At 42.7% G+C, this 21,364-nt stretch overlaps 1 protein-coding gene across 3 annotated transcripts in view; it reads left to right on the plus strand.

Moving 5' to 3' along the window:
- LOC131953398 (protein Wnt-16) overlaps window positions 1-21,364 on the plus strand; it is a gene marked incomplete at its 5' end in the record, with an annotated part of 52,448 nt that overhangs the window by 16,431 nt on the left and 14,653 nt on the right. For all 3 annotated transcript variants that reach the window (XM_059316560.1, XM_059316559.1, XM_059316562.1), the window contains 2 exon segments: window positions 4,685-4,796; window positions 5,717-5,888. In XM_059316560.1, the coding sequence (XP_059172543.1) occupies window positions 4,685-4,796; window positions 5,717-5,888 (284 nt within the window).

A 21,364-nucleotide genomic window follows, 5' to 3' on the forward strand; every position in this document is an offset into this window, starting at 1 on the left:
ACTGAGGTCAGCTCCATACGGTACTAGGACAGCTCCATACGGTACTAGGACAGTAGCATTGTGCTGTCCTTGACTCCGTACATTTCCCCCATTTACCACCCCGTCGTGAACCTATAACCACAACAAACGGCCGACCGTACACAGGGAAATATGATTTACCACTTACCTGCTCTTTGTCAGGCGTATGCTTGCCGGGCGGTGTGGTAGACGTTCATTCTCATACGCGCCCCGCGACAAAAGCATCAGCCCCCTCCACGGCCCACCCCTCGCTGCGTCCCCCCGGGTTTTAATAGCTGGCTTGCCCCGTATGCCCCGGGCCGCGCCGAGTTTTATCACCTATAGATCGCGGACGACCCGAACATTTTGTGAGGTCCGAGGGCTCCATAAACTGTTGAGGTAAAAATCAGCCTTTAACCAAGCAGAACAGCAAGAATTTGAAAGAATCCCCACCCCCAACCATAACCGCCCCCCCCCCCCCACCGGTAATAAACGACGCGCCCAGAACTTCTCCATGCGTGGAGGTGAAAAAAAATTCTGGAAATGCTTCCCTCAACTCCCCCCCCAACCCCCGGAGTATATATCTCCTTCACTTTATAAATGACAAATGGAAAGATAATCAAGATGGGCGCAAACGTTTATCAAGAAAATCAAGCCTAGATATTAAAAACTAATGGTAGACAAATGACAGGAGATTACGCCAGGCTTACCCGCGGCCATGTTTAAACTTTTGACTGGGGGGGTGAAAAAATTGAGAATTAATTTATCTCCCCCGTCGCGGTTGGCCAGCTCCGTCACGTGACCGTCCCGCCCCAGCCCGCGTGACTTGCGTGGATTAACAAGTCGCCCGTGTGACACCCTGCTCGCCGCTCGCGACCCAGTTCTCACGTCTGCGTGTCTTGCTGGTCACATGACGTTTCGCGACCAGCCCCCTTCGGGCGTGGGTCAATCTTGATGGTAGCCGCTGACCCGCACCGCTCGGAGCGCGCGCTCTCCTAACGCTCTCCCCGCGACCGGCGGCGTCTCGCCAGCTTACGGCGTTTGTTCCGTAATGGACCCGGAGACAGCGACCGGTCCCGGTCTGCTGACCCCCGGGGTGATGCTGAAGATATCATTGATCACCCCGACCCTCCGTCTACGCTCGGCTATAGGGTGGAGACGTTGGCTAAACGAGGAGGGATTTTGTTTTGTTTCAGGTTCCAAATATTTGTATCGGTGTTTACGAGAGATAGCCTAGTCTAGTAAGGTACACGGAAATTGTTTGGGCGGATTCGTATTGTACACACATACAAAACACATATAGGGCCACTTGAGGTCATAGAAACAAGCGGAGGTGCTAAATGGTGTGGGGTTGTGGTACATGTGTGATGATGATAGAGAAATGAAATGAGGATAGAGAACAATGTTCCCTCTAAGGACTAAGAGTGTGTGTGCAAAAAATATGTTGTGTGCGCGGTGCTAAAAATGACTTGGGCAAGTTAATATGTATGTTTAGGCTTGCAATTAAGCAGAGTAATGAAGGCATGCATTTTGATAAATTAATAGAATAATGTGTAGGACTAGTGAAACTATTGCAATTAAAAGAAGATACGAATCCCATCAAAATTAAATAAAATACGCAATAGAAACTTTCAGAGTTATACTTAGACAACAGGTTATGTGGTCGACTTACTATGTTAGTGTAATGCAATCATGTTAATAATGTTAATACCATAACGGTAATACAAATACGACAGTTTTACATGTTAACCATATTAAAAAGCTGACTTGAAAACAAAATTAGCTAACCTTTCAGGGGCATTCATTGCAATTTCTCGCGTCTAACCTTGCCTTGCTTCCACACCTTATATGCTTTGTTTAAATCCACATCCTCTCCAGCATTTAGATATAATTTAATTCGCATTAGATTTCCCAAATGTGTGGCTTCAAGTCTATTTCGTGCTTGCACTTTAATGCTGTTCATAAGACTAAAACCTCGCTCGCAATCAGCGCTGGATGCTTGAAAAGTACAGCATATGTCAATTAACTTTGCCAGTGAGCTAAATTGTTCATCGTTTAAAGCAACTCCTGCGATTTCGGATAGTGAATTTACTGAACCTGATTTGAGTTTTTCGCTGATCTGAAATTTGAAGTCATTGTATTGCGTGATAATTGACTCTTCATTTGTTGTTTGTAACACATCTTTGTACTTTCCGCACAGTTCTTTAATTTCTTTGACGCCAAACTCAAATGCACAATTTTTTAAACCAGTATGATCAAAAGCTGACCAAAACTGAAGTTCATCTGCTGGAAACCTTACATTTAAATGATCGCATACTGATCGTATAAACTGTATGATTTGTCTTGTGTCGATTCCTACGTTCTCATTCAAAATTTTCTTGGCTTTATCATTCCAATAAACATCTTCACTCAGGTATTGTGCTTCTAATTTGCGTATATTAGAAATGCAAAATTGATGTGCTTCAATAGATGATAAATTACTTCGCTGCAACAACATTGATAGATTAGCTAATTCAGTTAATACATCATTAACGGTATACAGAGCAACTTGATACAGGGGATCTCTTAATGATTTCAAAATATAACAACAAACAGGATCATTGCAGTCTTGGACTTGTTCTTCACAGTAGGCAGCTAAAACATCAAGATTTCTAACCAAAGCACTGACAGCAAAGTGACGTGACAACCAACGAACTTCATGAATTGGTCGAAAAGAAATTACATCCATATCATGCACCTTGGCCAATTCTTCAAGTGCGCCCTTTTTAAAGGAAGATCGACTAAATAAAGTGTAAACTGTGCGTAAGAGAACCTCAATATTTTTAAACAAATTAACATCTTTCCAAGCGTCAGAAAGTGCCAAGTCTTCTCGATGAGCAACACAGTGCTGTTCAACGAGATGGGGGACCTTAGCCTTCAGTAAAGCAGCTAATCCCTTCCTACGGCCTAACATAACCGATGCCCCGTCTGATGTTATCATTACCATGCGGTTCATGTCAAGTTGATGTTCAGTGTAGTAGTGTGTTATGGCTGCCTCCAGAGCTGAGGCATCACATGCAGTAAGCTGAATTATCCCACCAAAAACGGTTTTGTAGAGTAAAGAATTGACTGGACGAAATTTAAAATAAAGGATTAGCATTTTATGTACAGTTATGTCAGTACTTTCATCAACTATAAGCGTGTGAAACTATGCTACTCGAAGTTCTGTCAGTATGTTCTTTACAACCACCTTGTTGATTGCTTCAACAAACTCAAAGGCGTAGTTCTTACTTCGCCAACTGTCTGGTATAGAAGCATACTTCCCCATGTGGTTATGAATCAGTTGTACCGACAGCATCAAGGCGTTCATCCTAATGGCGAGAAGAACATTATCCATTAGGATTCGAACTTGATCCTCGTTTGAACGCTGGCGCTCATTTTGTTCAATTCGTTCTTCTCGCTCATTGTTAGTTTCAACCAGCAGACGTTTAAGACCAGTCACATTTGAGCGGTTGTACACAATCGCAACATTTTCTACGTGAACACGAGACAATAAATGACGTTTACAGTAGTCAAGCTTCCATGATTCCCAACGCTTTCCTGTGACGAATTCGTTGTCTTTGTTGGTTTTGTTACACGCACTAGCAGCACAGAACTTACACTTCAGTACAATCTCATCTGAATATTCATAGATGCTTCCTAATTCAACATTCTTTGAATCGGGCGTATCGGTTATTACTACTTTAACTTTTATACATTTCAGTTTAAACGAATCTCTCGCTTTTTTTTTTGCTGCATTGTTTTACCGCTTGTTACACACATTTTTCTTTTCAACATTTTCAAATAGCACAGAGTAGTAAACTTTTATTCCTTATTTACCAAACCTGTTTGTGAACACTGAAACAGTTCAATCCAGGTGCACGTAATGATCCCAAGAATTGGATATATAAAGTATATAAATCCTTAAACCAAAAAGCAAAAACACCTCCACCTCTAGTAGCGTAGAATTTGCATCTGACTTGGGTAAATCGTCAAAGTATCAAGGAAATGGGTGGGGTTGGGAGATGGGGGAGGGCAGTGGCAATAAAAAAAACCTTGCATGGTCAGCCAGTAGCCGCAATCCCTTTTAGGTATTAGGTGTCAGTGCTGCGGTCAGTTTTGGGGTAAACCATTAAATCAAGCAGAGGGAGTGTCACCCAGACATTAGGTCGGTACCCCGCTCAGGTGAGAGGCAAGTCATAAACTAGACCTGTGCTATGACAACCGAGGTCAGAAACATTAAGTATCAGCTTGGTCCAGGCCAGTCAAACACAAAGACTGTTTGTTTAGCAAAACAGGCACTAAAAATGTCGCTTAATTCAAGCCACTGACCACAATTTGTTTTTAGTGAATCAGACTTGCCCGACGTTCTGATAATCTGTGCGCGGCATCAGAAAATGTCTGCGCGGCATATTTGTAAGTGCTGCGCGGCCGCGCAGCCGCGCAGCTTAGAGGGAACACTGATAGAGAAGTGATGAAATGTAATGATGATACACACGTGTTGAAATGTATTGCACCTCCTTAAATCAATGACATAATCTGTTTCAGTTACACCCCTTACATCTCTTACATTGTCTGATTTAGGTACACCCCTTACGTCTCTTACATTGTTTCAGGTACACCACTAACATCTCTTACATAACCACCACTCTTACATTGTCTGTTGCAGGTACGAGAGAGACAGCCTTCGTGTATGCAGTACTCAGTGCAGGGGTCGTGCACTCGGTGACCCAGGCTTGTTCGGTTGGGAACCTCACAGACTGCTCGTGTGATATGTCCAGGTAACTCAGATGTGGTACTTACCTGTGGTACTTAGCTGTGGTAGTGTGTCCAGGTAACCTTCAGATGTGGTACTTACCTGTGGTATTTACCTGTGGTACTTACCTGTGGTACTTACCTGTGGTACTTACCTGTGGTACTTACCTGTGGTAGTGTGTCCAGGTAACCTTCAGATGTGGTACTTACCTGTGGTATTTACCTGTGGTACTTACCTGTGGTACTTACCTGTGGTACTTACCTGTGGTACTTACCTGTGGTACTGTGTCCAGGTAACCTTCACATGTGGTACTTACCTTTGGTACTTACCTTTGGTAATTACCTTTGGTACTTACCTGTGGTACTTACCTGTGGTACTTACCTGTGGTACTTACCTGTGTCCATGTAACCTTCAGTTGTGGTACTTACCTGTGGTACTTCCCTGTGGTATGTACCTGTGGTACTATGTCCAGGTAAACTTCAGATGTGGTACTTACCTGTGGTACTTACCTGTGTCCATGTAACCTTCAGATGTGGTACTTACCTGTGGTACTTACCTGTGGTACTTACCTGTGTCCATGTAACCTTCAGATGTGGTACTTACCTGTGGTACTTATCTGTGGTAGTGTGCCCTGGTAACTTTCCTTGGTGGTACTTACATGTGGTACTTACCTGTGGTAGTGTGTCCCAGGTAACCTTCAGTTGTGGTCCTTACTTGCGGTACTTACATGTGGTACTTACCTGTGGTAGCGTGTCCAGGTAACTTGCAGTTGTGGTACTTACCTGTTGAACTTACCTGTGGCAGTGTTATTATAAACAATAATTCTTTTAAAGTTTACAAATATGTTACTAAAAATACCACCCATTCAGTGCTGAACTGTTCCTACAAAACCTATAGCAGAATGCCATAAAGCCTGTATTAAGACATGGGTGCTGTCTGTTGCAGGTACGGCGAGGCTGACGTCGAGGGCTGGAAGTGGGGAGGATGTAGCGACAACGTCAACTACGGCCTGTGGTTCAGCAAGACGTTTGTTGACGCCCCAGAGACCGTGGCCTCGCAGAACGGCAAGAACGTCAGGAACCTGATGAACCTGCACAACAACGAAGTGGGTCGAAAGGTGGGTAAACATATGGGGTTATGTCGTGAGTCGACACCGTAACCGTATAGATAGGTGGGTAAACTAACGGGGTTGGTGTCGTGGGTAGACACCGTTTTGATAGGTGGGTAAACTAACGGGGTTGGTGTCGTGGGTAGACACCGTTTTGATAGGTGGGTAAACACACGGAGTTGATGTCGTGAGTCGACACCGTAACCGTATTGATAGGTGGGTAAACACACGGGGTTGATGTCGTGAGTCGACACCGTATGGATAGGTGGGTAAACTAACGGGGTTGATGTCGTAAGTCGACACCGTATAGATAGGTGGGTAAACACACGGGGTTGATGTCGTAGGTCGACACCGTATTGATAGGTGGGTAAACTAACGGGGTTGATGTCGTGAGTCGACAACGTATTGATAGGTGGGTAAACACACGGGATTGATGTCTTGGGTCGACACCGTATTGACAGGTGGGTAAACTAACGGGGTTGATGTCTTGGGTCGACACCGTATTGATAGGTGGGTAAACACACGGGGTTGATGTCTTGGGTCGACACCGTATTGATAGGTGGGTAAACTAATGGGGTTGATGTCTTGGGTCGACACCGTATTGACAGATGGGTAAACTAACGGGGTTGGTGTCTTAGGTCGACACCGTAACCGTATTGATAGGTGGGTAAACTAACGGGGTTGATGTAGTGAGTCGGCACCGTATTGATAGGTGGGTAAACACACGGGGTTGATGTCGTGAGTCGACGCCGTATTTCTAGGTGGGTAAACTAACGGGGTTGATGACTTTGGTCGACACCGTAACCGTATTGATAGGTGGGTAAACTAACGGGGTTGATGTCGTGAGTCGACACCGTATCGAATGATGGGAAACAAAAGTTGGCTGATATTTTGGGTCGACACCGTATTGATAGGTGGGGAAAACTGGAATGAGATGATATTTTGGGTCGACACCTTGATTGTTGAAACAACTTAAAGATAAATAATGTAGTAAATTATATATATATATATATATATATATATATATATATATATATATATATATATATATATATATATATATATATATATATATATATATATATATATATATATATATATATATATATATATATATATATATATATATATATATATATTTATGAAAGTGTTTTTTTTTATTGTGGATTGGGCAGTTTTTTGACATATTGCTTCCACTTCAAACTATTTTAACAAAAACAAAGTTTGGGTTTAATGTTATTCTTGGTTATTTATAATTCTAGCTTTAAAAAAATGTTCATTTCCTTTCCGCCATAGATGAGAATTTTTTCTTGTTTAGTTTAATTTTAGTCTCGATATGTAGATCAAATCTTGCATTATTTTTTAAAAATGAACTTTCCTTGTAGTTTTGGACCAAACAACGCCCCAGTGTAGGGCTTCAACTCCCTACACTCCCATTATGAAAGATTTTCTCCAACTTAGCACCCCACTCCACCCCTCCCCCATCCTCCAATCACCACTTCCTTCACGGCACGCATTTGGTTCAAAACACATTCTATAAGATAAAATACAATTAAAAATAACTTAGCCAAATCATTATAATATCAAAGTAACATTGTTCACTTCCATTTTTTCTTTCTCGTATATACGAAGTATAGAGAAAGTATTGTAATCGTGCAGAAAAAAAAATCGATTTTTACAAATCTCGAAGTTTTACCTCACTGATACGGAAAAACATAATTTTGCAATCTTGTCCGTATGTCTGTGTGTCTCTGTGTGTGTGTGTGTGTGTCTGTGTGTCTGTGTGTAAACACGATTACTTGAGTACCGTTACAGCTAGGATAATGAAATTTCATATATAAGTATTTTATCAAAATCGTAGATCCATATCAACTTTTGAGCGATTTCCAATAACCGGAAGTGGTACTTTTTCTACTTTGAATTTTTCAAAAGCCTATCACTTGAGTACTATTTCAGATAGATAAATGAAATTTCACGTGTAAGTAAAAGATCTAATTCTCTACCTTCTGTCAAATTTTGAGTAATTTCCGTTGACCGGAAGTACTAATTTACGCTATTTCCGATTTCTCAAAAAAAAACGCATGTAAATTAATTATAAAGTACTCATAATATTGCGCACTATTATGCACATTTTATTAGGCATTCACTTGGTGTGCAATTCTTTTTTTACAAGATTCCATTCTGTTATAAAAAGTTTAAGTAATTAAAAATGGATTACAAATATTTTCTATGTCCTGAGTTGCCATCCCTCGTAGTTTTATATTAGAATATTCGAGAAAGTTTAGGGGAGATCACTCCCGGTTTATTTTAAAACTCTTTTCTTTTTTTTTTTTGTATTACTTTGCTAATTTTACAAACCAACTTATATAATAATACGCTTGTGTCAATATTGGGAATTAAAATGCTATTAAAAAAATGCACGCATTTGGTTCATAATAATTCTATAAGATAAAATACAATTAGAACTAACTTAGCCAAATCATTACTATATCAAAGTGACATTGTTCATTTCCATTTTTTTAAAACTCTATTTTCTTTTTCTTGTATCACTTTGCTAATTTTACAACCCAACTTATATAATAATACGCTTGTGTTAATATCGAGCATTAAAAAATTAAAAATATCCTTTATTTAATTAAAGTTACTTCTGTTAATATTATTACAGTAAACTAAACAGTCAAAAGAAACCGAGTTTGCACACTTATTTTAGTCTAGTTCTTATGCTATTTTATTTTCTCCATTTAATTACTATATATACAATTGATGTTCATGTCTTTGAAGCTGTGTAAAACCATAAAAAAATGTTAACATTTATTAAAAACCTCAATTCGTTAGCGGGTTACTTAATGTCCAAATCATATCTGAGAAAATCACCACGCAATGAGCTTTAGATGGTGCGCATTGGTGCACCTCTACACACCGGGCAACGAACGTTAGATGGTACGCTTTGGTGCACCTCTAGACACCGCACAACGAGCGTTAGATGGTGCGCATTGGTGCACCTTTACACACCGCGCAATGAGCGTTAGATGGTGCGCATTGATGCACCTCTACACACCGGGCAACGAGCGATAGATTGTGCACCTCTAGACACCGCACAATGAGCGATAGATGGTGCGCATTGGTGCACCTCTAGACATCGCACAACGAGCGTTAGATGGTGCGCATTGATGCAACTCTAGACACCGCGCATCGAGCGCTAGATGGTGCGCATTGGTGCACCTCTAGACACCGTGTCACGGGTTTGACCTGCAGATAAACGAACGCGTCACGGCGAGACTACGATACCCCGCACACGAGAAACCTATTGGCATTTACAGGCTCACGGCAATACAGACATCACACCTTGGTGGTGAGCAGGGGGGAGGGGCGGGGGTGACCGCTGGGAGTCGAGGGCGCCATTGTCGATGGAAACTTGATACACTTCATCCCCCTGTATTAACCCTAACCCGCGGAGCTGCAGGAATTAACTGAGGTGTCTGCGGCTTACAATGGAAGCCGGCCCGCGCCAACCTGAGGTCTGACATTTGAGCCACGCCAACACCAGTGAGATGCTTTCATCATCAGCTTCTCAACCCACACCGGCAAGCTGAAACCAGAGTTAGAGATGTTCGCCCAATTTATATACAGTGACAGGGAGGGGGGGGGGGGGGATAAAGTAGGCGGGGGGGGGGGGAGGGTCTCATGCTAGTAGAGACGTCTTATTTTTGTTAGCCTGTTTATATGTTGTTTTTCCCCTCTGTTTGACGGTTTTATAGTGGTCAGCTTGTTTGGCTGTTTATTTCTCAATCTGTTTGTATCGTTTTGTGTTAAGGTGTCTATGACTGAGTGACATTCTTAGAGATGTTTTAGCTGTGGTTATACTAAGTCGGGCACTTACAAAACAAGTGATATAACATTCGTGTATCCTGTGTGGTGTGTGGTGTATCGTGTATTCTGTGTGGTGTGTGGTGTAGGGTGTGTCGTCGTGTCTCGTGTTATTGTCGCTGTACAAAAGTGGTGCTACAAAGTGTGATTGAAGTGAGGTTTGGTTTGTCATGTTCACAAATCCAGTTCGCATCGTAATAATAAGGTCAGTTAAAGACTGGCCCTACTTATATATAAAACTGGTAAATTATGTCTAAAACTCAATGGTCAAATACTGGACCACTTATTTTCTATCAGTTTATCAAAGACTGGGCGGCATATTCCAGAAATTCGTTAACTATCTGAACTGAGAGTTTATAGGTTTCTCTACACCACGGGTTCCCAACCTGGGGGTCGCGACCCCCTTGGGGGTCGCGAAGGTCTTTCTGGGGGGGTCGCCAACTGGTATACTAAACCTTAGTAATTTGAAAAAAAACATAAATATTTAGAAGAATTTCTGTACAAAGGTGTTCTCAGTCACGAATCTATGAAATCTTCAAAACTAAAACGTCATTTTGAGATGCGTCATTCGGAACACACCAAAAAAATATGGAGTTCTTTCGTCGGTAAGAAGCTAGTTGCAAACGCCAGAGACTTGAAGTTTTAACCAGCATTAGTGCAAGCATAAAAAAACAATAGGAGAAAATCAAATCTCATCAAACGCTGCATGTACGTAAATGTACATTTATATTGAAATTAAGCTTTCACCATTGTTTGCTTTTCAAGTTGATAAATCAACAGACGTGAGTTCGTGTGCGCAGTTGCTGGTCTGTGTCTATATTCATGCGGATGATAGCAAAGAAGAGTTGCTCTTTTGTAAAGATAGCATGGAGAAAATAAATAACTTTTTTGAAACTGGATGATTAAAATGGGTTAGAACGGCTGTGGGGGTTTGTACGGATGGTGCGCCATCTATGTTTAGCTCAAAATCGGGCTTTCAGAAAGCAGAAAAGATTTAGCTCCCTAACCACTGCCCTAACCAATCGACATCAAGAGTCCATTGCTAGTATAAGTCGTAAATTATATGTAGCTAGGGTGGGCCTAACTACTAGTTACAAATCTGATAACGAACGAGAAGCCGAGACGCAGTGTTGCAGTCTGACGCAACACAACAGGTGGCTTATTGGGTCGGGCTGATAACAATCTCAAAGCCAACGCGTGCTATTTTGGGAAACGGTACAAGGAGATTCAGACGGCCTGTCAACTTTGATTGATGGGATGCAGATGTTATTCCACGGACTGTATGTTAGAACTACGCAACTAGTGGTCGGAGACATCGAGTACAAGTATCGATTACGGAGGAATACAAGTACGGAGACGAGTACGGATACAAGGCATAAATAGGAGGAGGGGACGACTGAACTCGTTCTCTTCCGTCGTCGTCGCTTGCTTTAGATCAGTCAGTCTGTGTGACATACTCAAGTTGGTTATATTGTGTTAAGAAGGACAATAGACATGTGGATTCAGTTATATGAAGCCTAGTGAGGACTGTTAGGGGGTCAGTTGATTCAGACTATTATTGTGAAACATCTCTGTTGATTCATTGTGTTATATTGAAGCATTTCTTGATTCATGTAATAAAAGGATCAATAGCGAACCTGCATCTTCGAGTCTTTCTACTGTAGTCGATGTTGTGTAGCATGAGTGGTTCAACTCGTTACAATTGGCGTTGTCGGGCAGGATAGACTCGGGGAAGGTCACATTGGGCGTTGCGAACAGGAAAGATGCAACTAGCCTAGGTCACATTTGGCGTCGTCGAGCAGGATGAATTCAACTAGACTTGCCGATTTAGGCACCCATAGTCAACCTTGTGCATAACTGTGTTTTGTGTGTATGTGAATTCGGACATTCAGGAACTGTGAAAATTGAGGAACGAGGAAAAATTTTTTCATATACACACGGTAAGAAAGAACTCTTTTGTTTTACTTACGGAATAAAATGTCTACTCTGGACGAGAAGCAGACCCATATAGTGGTCCTACCCAGAGAGTCCCACATTAACAAATTTTACGGGGACGGTGATCCCACTTTAACCAACAGGTTCAGTGAAGAGGTCAAAGCGGCCTGGGCCTCGAGAGGCATGTCACCAGAGGAAAGATTAAGACTGCTGATGGGCAGCATAGGAGAGACGGTTAGGGCAGAGGTCAAATGCCACGATAAAACCATCCAATCAGATCCGGATAAGGTGCTGGATCTGATTATGGAGACCTTTGGGGAGAGACGGTCGGGATCGCAACTGCTAGCAGGGTTCGTAGGCTTAAGGCAGAGGTTGGCGGAGAGTGTGATGGAGTACTCACACCGGATGAACAGTGCCTTTGATTCGGTAAAGGTCAAAACACCGGACATTGATGTACGCCTACTGAGGGACCATTTCATTGAGGGGCTGGCAACCCCGATCCTAAGAAGAGAGTTGAAAGAGGAGGTCCACAAAGAACCGCAGTTGACCTTCCTTCAGGTCAGGAACTCAGCGATCCGCAGGTCCGAGGATGAGGACCAATCGAACTGTTCGGTGGACAAAGTTTCTGTACCTGAACAGAGACAATCCCCACCCACAGGAGCCGACACGATGGAGACCATGATGGCTCAACTGTTGGCCCACCTAGATAAGGTTGACCAACGTTTGGAGAGGTTAGAAAGCAGGTCAACAGCTGAGAATCGGGAAAAGAACGGGACAAAACAGGGACGGGTTGGACGGCCGCGTCCGGCCAAGCCATCACTCCAATGGACGGCCGACGGTCGACCAATTTGTTTGTCTTGTTCACAACCCGGACATATGGCACGGTACTGCCAGGGAAACGGTCGTCCTCTGTAAGGCAGGGCCAGGCTACAGAGGGGCGAGGGTATGGCCCAAGAAGCAAAATGATGGGAGTCTGTCCCGAAATGGTGATTACGATTGGGGACATCGCGGTGAAGGCAATTGTGGATACAGGCTCCCAGGTGACGACGATCACGGAAAATTTTTACACCAAATGGATGAAAGGAAAAGACCATAGGTTGAGGTCTGACACATGCATGCGCCTGACGGCAGCTAATGGACTAACCATTCCATACTGTGGTTATTTTCTGGCGGATGTCGTGGTGGCAGGAAATAGGTTGAAGCAGGTTGGGGTGTTCGTTACGAAACACAACCTAGAGACAAATGTGTCAAATATACCTTGCCTGTTGGGCATGAATATTCTTGGCCAGTTGCCAGAATTTCTTACAAATATTGTCGGATCGACCACACCAGGTCGGGGATCCAAGTTGGCCAGGTTTGCCAAGACCAGAGGAAGGACAGCAGTCCCGGCAAACACGGTCAAGGCAATCACATTACAAATTGGTGATAGAAGCGTAAATGGTGATGTGATGATAGAACCATGTGGCGCCGCACTGAGGGCAGGCGTCGTGTTACTGCGGACATACACATCAGCGGAAAATGGACTAGTTCAAGGATTAGTGGCAAATGTTTTGGATGAGGAAATTTTTATACCACCTAATACTCTGGTAGGAGTACCACAGAACGTCGAGGTACAAAGGTCGGCACAGTGCATCGAACTGAGCAATACCAGCAGTAATGAAGGAACAATTAGGTCGGTTAATGTGACGGCCGAGGTGAAGAAAGAGGATGGCCGATCATATACATTCCCGGAAACTGAGGACCCAAAACTAAATGAATTGCTGAATAAATACAGTGATATATTTGCCTCGTATGAGGGTGATTTGGGGTACACGGAAGTAATAAAACACCAGATACCCTTACTACAAGACAAGCCGGTGGCGCAACCTTATCGAAGATTACCACCGAGTCACTACTCGGCGGTGAAAGCACACCTAAATGACCTACTAAAAAAGGGAATTATTACAACCAGTACGAGCCCGTATGCGGCACCGATAGTAGTGGTAAAAAAGAAGTCAGGGGAGATAAGACTGTGTTGTGATTACCGGAAATTGAACAATATCACAAGAAGGGATGCATTCCCCTTGCCTCGTATTGATGAATGTCTTGATGCGTTGGGGGGAGCAAGATTTTTTTCTACCTTGGATTTGGCTAGTGGCTACCACCAAGTGGCCATGCACCCCAACGATCAACATAAAACTGCATTTATTTCTCCACTGGGACTGTACGAGTGGACCCGTATGCCGTTTGGTCTAACTAATGCACCTGCTACATTCCAGCGAGTAATGCAGAGTGCTATGAGTGACTTTCTATTTCAAATAATGTTGGTGTATTTGGATGATATTCTAGTTTACTCAAAAACTTGGGAGGACCATCTAAAAAGATTAGAACAAGTGTTTCTCCGTCTTAGGGAGATAGGAGTAAAGCTGAACCCAGACAAATGCTGCTTTGGTCTGAAATCGGTACATTTCTTGGGTTACGTGATTTCGTCGGATGGCATCGCCACTGACCCAGATAAAATTGCAGCTGTTAAAGAATGGAAACAACCAACAACTACGGTAGAGGTCAGGTCATTCTTGGGCTTTGCTTCCTATTATAGAAAATTTGTGCCGGGTTTTGCAAAAATTGCCGCACCATTGCATGACTTGGTAAACAAAATGACAAAGAAACACAGTAAGGAGAAAAAGAAAGGTAAAACACAACTGATAGGTGAATTATGGACTGATGAATGCCTGAACTCGTTTAAGCTATTGAAAAAGGCTTTGACAGAGGCGCCGATATTGGGATACGCAGACTTTGACAAACCATTTCGGCTAGAAATTGACGCCAGCTCTAAAGGTCTGGGAGCTGTGCTATCACAACAACAAAAGCAAGGGTTCAGGGTTATTGCGTATGCAAGTCGAGCTCTGAAGGGGTCAGAGAGGAACATGACAAATTACAGCGCCATGAAACTAGAACTTTTGACATTAAAATGGGCTGTGACTGAGAAATTCAGGGACTATCTATTAGGTGCTAAATGTGTGGTATACACTGACAATAACCCCTTGAGCCACCTAAAGACAGCAAAGTTGGGATCCATCGAACAGCGATGGGCAGCAGAATTGGCACTCTTTGACCTAGAGATTAAGTATCGCCCGGGGCGGTCCAATGGCAATGCGGACGCCTTGTCAAGGAATCCTTACGAGAGACCGGGTGATGAGGAAGAAACACTGACAGGAATATGTGAGGTCAGAGCGTCAACAGATATCCCTCATGGGGTACAAGTGATGCAAAACGGGCAGACCGGGGTGGAGCACATATCCACGGAACCCGGACATATGGACAATAGTGATTTTAATTGCCTTAATCACTAAAAGATAAGAGATGCCCAGAGAACGGATAGTGGCTTACAACCGCTATTGAAATACGTCCAGGAACAAAAATTCCCAGGAAGAAGGGAAAGAGAACAATTTGGCCGAGAAACAAAGAAAATACTGAGTCAGTGGGACCGTCTCAGTATAGAGGATGGTGTTCTCATGCGGAGAATTCATGACCAAATTGATGGGACAATACACCAGGTGGTGGTGCCTGGACAGTTAAGAGAAGAAGTGCTAAGGTTGGCACATGACAGGGCAGGACACCAGGGTCAGGACAGGACGCACAAAATATTACGACGGAGGTGTTACTGGCCCAATATGGAAATGGAGGTCAAACGCCATTGTGAGGCTTGTGTGAGGTGTCAGCATGCGAAAATGCCAGTTGTCAAAATGAGACAGCCATCAGGACACCTACTAGCGACAAAACCACTAGAGATTGTGGCTATGGACTTTACGTCGTTGGAGCAATCATCGGATGGGACGGAACATGTGTTGGTAATGACTGATGTTTTCACCAAATGGACTGTGGCGGTGCCCACACGAGATCAGACTGCCAAAACAGTGGCGAAGGTCTTAATAGAACATTGGTTCATCAAATATGGCATACCAAGACAATTACATTCTGACCAAGGAAGGGCTTTCGAGTCAGAAGTAATTAACCAACTGTGCAGCCACTACGGGATTAACAAATCTAGAACAACCACATTTAATCCGAAAGGAAACGGACAGTGTGAACGGTTCAACCGCAGCATGCATGATTTGCTGCGTACGCTAGAACCTGAACAGAAAAAACGTTGGCCTGATTTTCTCCCAGAGTTGGTATATCTATACAACTGCACACCCCATGCCACAACCGGCTTTACGCCATACATGTTGCTGTTCGGACGGGAGGCTCGACTCCCCCTTGATTTGTTCTTAGGAAAAAGGGAGAGTATGACTGGCTCATACACCGCACTGGAATATGTGAATGAACATATGAGAAGAATTAGAGAAATGTACAGGGTAGTACAGGAAAGACTAGAACATGAAGCACGGCGAAGGGAACCGCCGGTACAGACAAAGGACCCGCCACTCAAACTGAATGACAGGGTATTACTGCGTAGTCACCCGTTAGGCAGAAACAAAATCCACGATCTCTGGGGACAGGAGATATGGCAAGTCGTGGAGATGCCTAAAGCAGCAGGTGGCCCCTTTAAGATAAGACCCATCGATCACGCCAAACCGGATCGGTGGGCGAATATTGCTCAATTAAAGAAATATTGGAATAGGCAAGAAGAGCAGTTACACACAAGGAAATCCAAGACAATTAGGGAACCGGAAACTATAACGGAAATTCACATACCCATCCCGGAACCATATCACCATCATCAGAACAACCGCGATACACAAGTGAAGGATAACGGCAACAAAGAGGATCCCGTTCCTTCCAGAAGCAGAGAGACAGTAGACCATCAGATAAGTGGTCCGCGGAGAAGTTTGAGGAACAGAAGGAAGACGAAATTTTTTGTCAGCAACCATCAAGTCTTTCATGGTCGCGCTGGTATGAGAACAGACTGTTCAAAAAGCTGTAAAAGTGAACTGGTGAAGGCACCAAACGAAAAGGGTGGATGTGAATTCTAGAACTGTTTTGTGTCTCAGGAAGACGATGTAGACACAGTTGAGATGTGAAATAGGTATAACTGTCAATCGTATACGAATGGGACGTCGTAGACAGTGAGTGGAACAATAAAATTTTTTACGAGTATGCGATTGACTTTGAAGGAGTGCACCTGCCAGGCGTTGTTTGTGGTTGAAAACACACAAAAAAAGGCAGGGGTGGATGTAGCTAGGGTGGGCCTAACTACTAGTTACAAATCTGATAACGAACGAGAAGCCGAGACGCAGTGTTGCAGTCTGACGCAACACAACAGGTGGCTTATTGGGTCGGGCTGATAACAATCTCAAAGCCAACGCGTGCTATTTTGGGAAACGGTACAAGGAGATTCAGACGGCCTGTCAACTTTGATTGATGGGATGCAGATGTTATTCCACGGACTGTATGTTAGAACTACGCAACTAGTGGTCGGAGACATCGAGTACAAGTATCGATTACGGAGGAATACAAGTACGGAGACGAGTACGGATACAAGGCATAAATAGGAGGAGGGGACGACTGAACTCGTTCTCTTCCGTCGTCGTCGCTTGCTTTAGATCAGTCAGTCTGTGTGACATACTCAAGTTGGTTATATTGTGTTAAGAAGGACAATAGACATGTGGATTCAGTTATATGAAGCCTAGTGAGGACTGTTAGGGGGTCAGTTGATTCAGACTATTATTGTGAAACATCTCTGTTGATTCATTGTGTTATATTGAAGCATTTCTTGATTCATGTAATAAAAGGATCAATAGCGAACCTGCATCTTCGAGTCTTTCTACTGTAGTCGATGTTGTGTAGCATGAGTGGTTCAACTCGTTACAATTGGCGTTGTCGGGCAGGATAGACTCGGGGAAGGTCACATTGGGCGTTGCGAACAGGAAAGATGCAACTAGCCTAGGTCACATATATAAAATCTGGAGCCTTCAAAGAACTGAGCAAAAACGTTAATATAGATCACGAGGTTCTGCTCTTCTACACTACAGTACGCTGGCTGTCAAACAAAATGTTGTAAATTGTGTTTTTGAATTGAAATCTGAAATCAAATTTTTCTTGGGAGTGCAAAGGAAACAAGACTTTTTGGTATACTTAAAACGACGGAGTGGTTGGAGAGAGTATCATACCTAGCAGATGTGTTCGAACATCAAGATAAGCTTAACCTGAAGCTTCAGGGAAAATGAACGAATATTATAACTTTCCATGATAATCTCGGGGCATTTTTATCACAGCTGCAAAATCGGTAAAGAAAATAAATCTTGAAAATATTGTAAATTTGAGAAACTCTGCGGTGTGGTTGATGAATCTGATTGTGAGATAATTAAAATTTTGAAAGAAGCGATTTCTGGGCATCTTGAATCTCTTGAAAACGAACTGCATCGCTATTTCTCTGAGCTGAAAAAGAAGATTCTGCATTTACGCATTACACATTCTCTTCTTCCCTTGATGTTGCCAGCATTCCCGATGAATTACAAGATGAATTCTTTGAATTGCAGAATGATTCCGAGTAAGATGAGAAACTGCAGACACAATTTTGGTGTAGTATTCACCATTCATACCCAAAAGTAAAATTGATTGACTTTTCGAGAATATATTTTCAACACTATTCTCCTATTAAAAACAAAATTAAGACAATTATAATGACATAGGTTGGCGATAATAATTTTTTTTTTAAATTCAAAACTTAACCACGAAGGTTTAGTAAATAGTATGCAATTTTACTCATGCTATTAAAACAGTTATCGAGAGTAGTTCATATTGAAAGTCTACTAAAAAATCTTATTTTAGTGCTTATTAATTTCCCTACTAATTTCGGCTTTTTAATTCTATGGGGGTCGCGGGTCACTTACTTTTTATAAAAGGGGGTCGCCACTCGAAAAAGGTTGGGAACCACTGCTCTACACCTACATTAAATTGCAGCAAAACCTATCGGCTCCTCACTGAAAGGAGACAAGCGCATAAACTTACCTCCCCTAGTTCTCAAGGCGTGTCTTCAACTCTGTGTTCTAGTTCGTTCAATGCAAATGTTCAACCATAAACTTTTTAAACCTCCAATAAAGGGAGAGTTGCCTTTACATTCTGCCACCTCCAGGTTGGTGCAGTTCTTATGGGGCGCTAACGTTCAGCACCCTATCACTTTCAGAGATTTATTAATGCTCTATTTACATCTGTACAAAGATATATCAATGTTCTATTTACATCTGTACAAAGATATATCAATGTTCTATATACATCTGTACAAAGATATATCAATGTTCTATATACATCTGTACAAAGATATATCAATGTTCTATATACATCTGTACAAAGATATATCAATGTTCTATATACATCTGTACAAAGATATATCAATGTTCTATTTACATCTTTACAAAGATATATCAATGTTCTATTTACATCTGTACAAAGATCTATCTGTGTTCTACTATGGTACTCTTGTACAAATATCTATCTGTCTCTATAGTACATCTGTAAAAAAAAAGATATATCAATGCTCCATGGCATATTTGTACAAAGATCTGTCTTCTATAGTACATCTGTACAAAGATCTATCTGTCTTCTATAGTACATTTGTACACAGATCTGTGTTCTATAGTACATCCCTTGTATACCGACATAAACAATCAGCCTTTCCATAACCTGTAGCTGTTATTCCCAACAAATGAAGACAACATTTTTACCTTTCACCCGTCCCCCACCGCCCCCACCCGTCCCCACTCAGTCAAAAGTCAACCGATCGAGTTCACTTTTCAAGCCTGTAAAAAATATCCCAGGCGACACCTTTGTGGAACGTTGAGGCGTGTCAGCTAAAGGACAGCCGCGCTCCTACCCTACCGTCCCTGGCCACGACTGGCTTCAGGCGAACAGTCGCCGGTGGCGAAGTAAAAAAAAAAACATAGCGGTACGCACATATACACATATACACAGACACACACGCACACCATATAAAAGAAGACGTGCGATAGGATCAGGGGAGGTTTTTTCATATAAATCATTTCCCAAACACACACGCGCTCAAAGAAAGGAACGTCGACTTTCAGTATAGAGCGGTCGGTGAGAAGTCTTTCTACAGCCTGCCTGCCCCTGTCGCCACAATGGCAGAGACACCCATTCCCCCACCACCGCGACAATGGACCGCGGCCCCACCTCAACATCTTTCAGCCGAAACCTGAAGTGGTTGCGGTGTCGGCAATCTATTCTCATGGCCTGTCATTTGAATGAAAGCACATAAACTAATTCACACCCCTTGTCCACATAAACATACGGGACATATTGTTCGCGTGACACCACATACCATGCTTATTGTCCACGTCGACAAAAATTGTCTAACTATTTTTTCCTCTTGTTTACGGAACTACTTTTTTTTTATCCACGCGGAACTATTATCTAAATATAATTCAACTTTAATGGTTACGTGATGCGTAAACCAAAACAGAAGATGCTAGTTTCCTTGAGATGTTAAATATACCGGTTAAGTTTCCTTACTATGATACTTTGATAGAGGATAGATCTTCTGTAGGTTTTTTTAAGTGTCTCGGTATTATCTAGGAGATGAAATTCTTGAACTTCCGGTTGTTTCTGTACCTAGCAACCAGTTTAGTTTACCAGGTATCTTTGCTCGTATCTCAGTATCTGTAAAGACTTATTAGTTCTGGAACTTTTTGCCAGTGTTTTCTAATTGTTAGTTTTGTTTATCAACGTACCATATGTGTGTGCACCAAAGGTAGTGAGTTGAACTGTAGGCTTGACTCCCGGGACAGTGTCCGGCAGGTCATTAACCCCAACTACACCCACACCTAAACATTACTCAAGGCCGATTACTGGCAGACGTGGTACTCAGGCGAGCAGGGGCATACCAATAAAGACATGAAACTGCCACCAAATTAAATTAGGCGAGTCGAAACATGGGCCAGCCCGGTGACCTTTGGCCCCGCGACCAGCATCAACAAACACGTCAACAGACTACCGGAGCGGCCACTTTGATGGTAGATTCCACCCGTCTCGGCCGGCCGCTGGTGCCGCTGTGTTTTGAACTCGGCCCTTTGAACACCCAGACTCACGAACACACAACACACGACTTTCCAATTACTGGGGGCACGGCTCCACGCCTCTGAGACCACGTGGTTCCGGTGTAAATTGGCCAATTGACGCAGGCGTCAAAAAGGTACACAACACAACCAGTACATGTCATTCATAAACCCAACGAACAATCCCATTTGGGCCCGAACCAACTGCGCTTGTCTCAAACTTAAAAACCGACATGAGCGTCAATACTTTATTTTGCGTCGCTCTTCAGCAGTAGGAAACCAAAACAGGAAAGAATGGCCGATCATTAATCTAGAAAACTTTTGTAAATTAAAAAAAAATAATTTTTTAATTGAAACGAAAAGATTTGTTGCCGTCACCGTATAAAGACAACCAAATCAAATACAAGATACATTTGTCAACAAATTCTCCAACATTCTAGAACGATCTAATCAATGCTTACCGGAAATCCCAGTTTTATGCCAGCCATTATGTACCAAATCTGGCAGTAGACAGGAACGGTTACATAAATTACATTCTAATTAAACATCTTGCCAGTGCGTGCTGTAATAATGCCAGATGTATTTAGTGTATGCGTAGGTTGTTTGTAATTTTTCAACGAGACTCAAATAGTTTTTTTGTTTGTTCACGTGAAACAAACGATGTTAGTTCCACCGTTGAATTAGGACCAG

This window comes from Physella acuta, unplaced genomic scaffold, assembly GCF_028476545.2.
Source record: "Physella acuta isolate Inbredline_101_S28 unplaced genomic scaffold, ASM2847654v3 ptg000919l, whole genome shotgun sequence".
NCBI classification, from domain to species: domain Eukaryota; kingdom Metazoa; phylum Mollusca; class Gastropoda; family Physidae; genus Physella; species Physella acuta.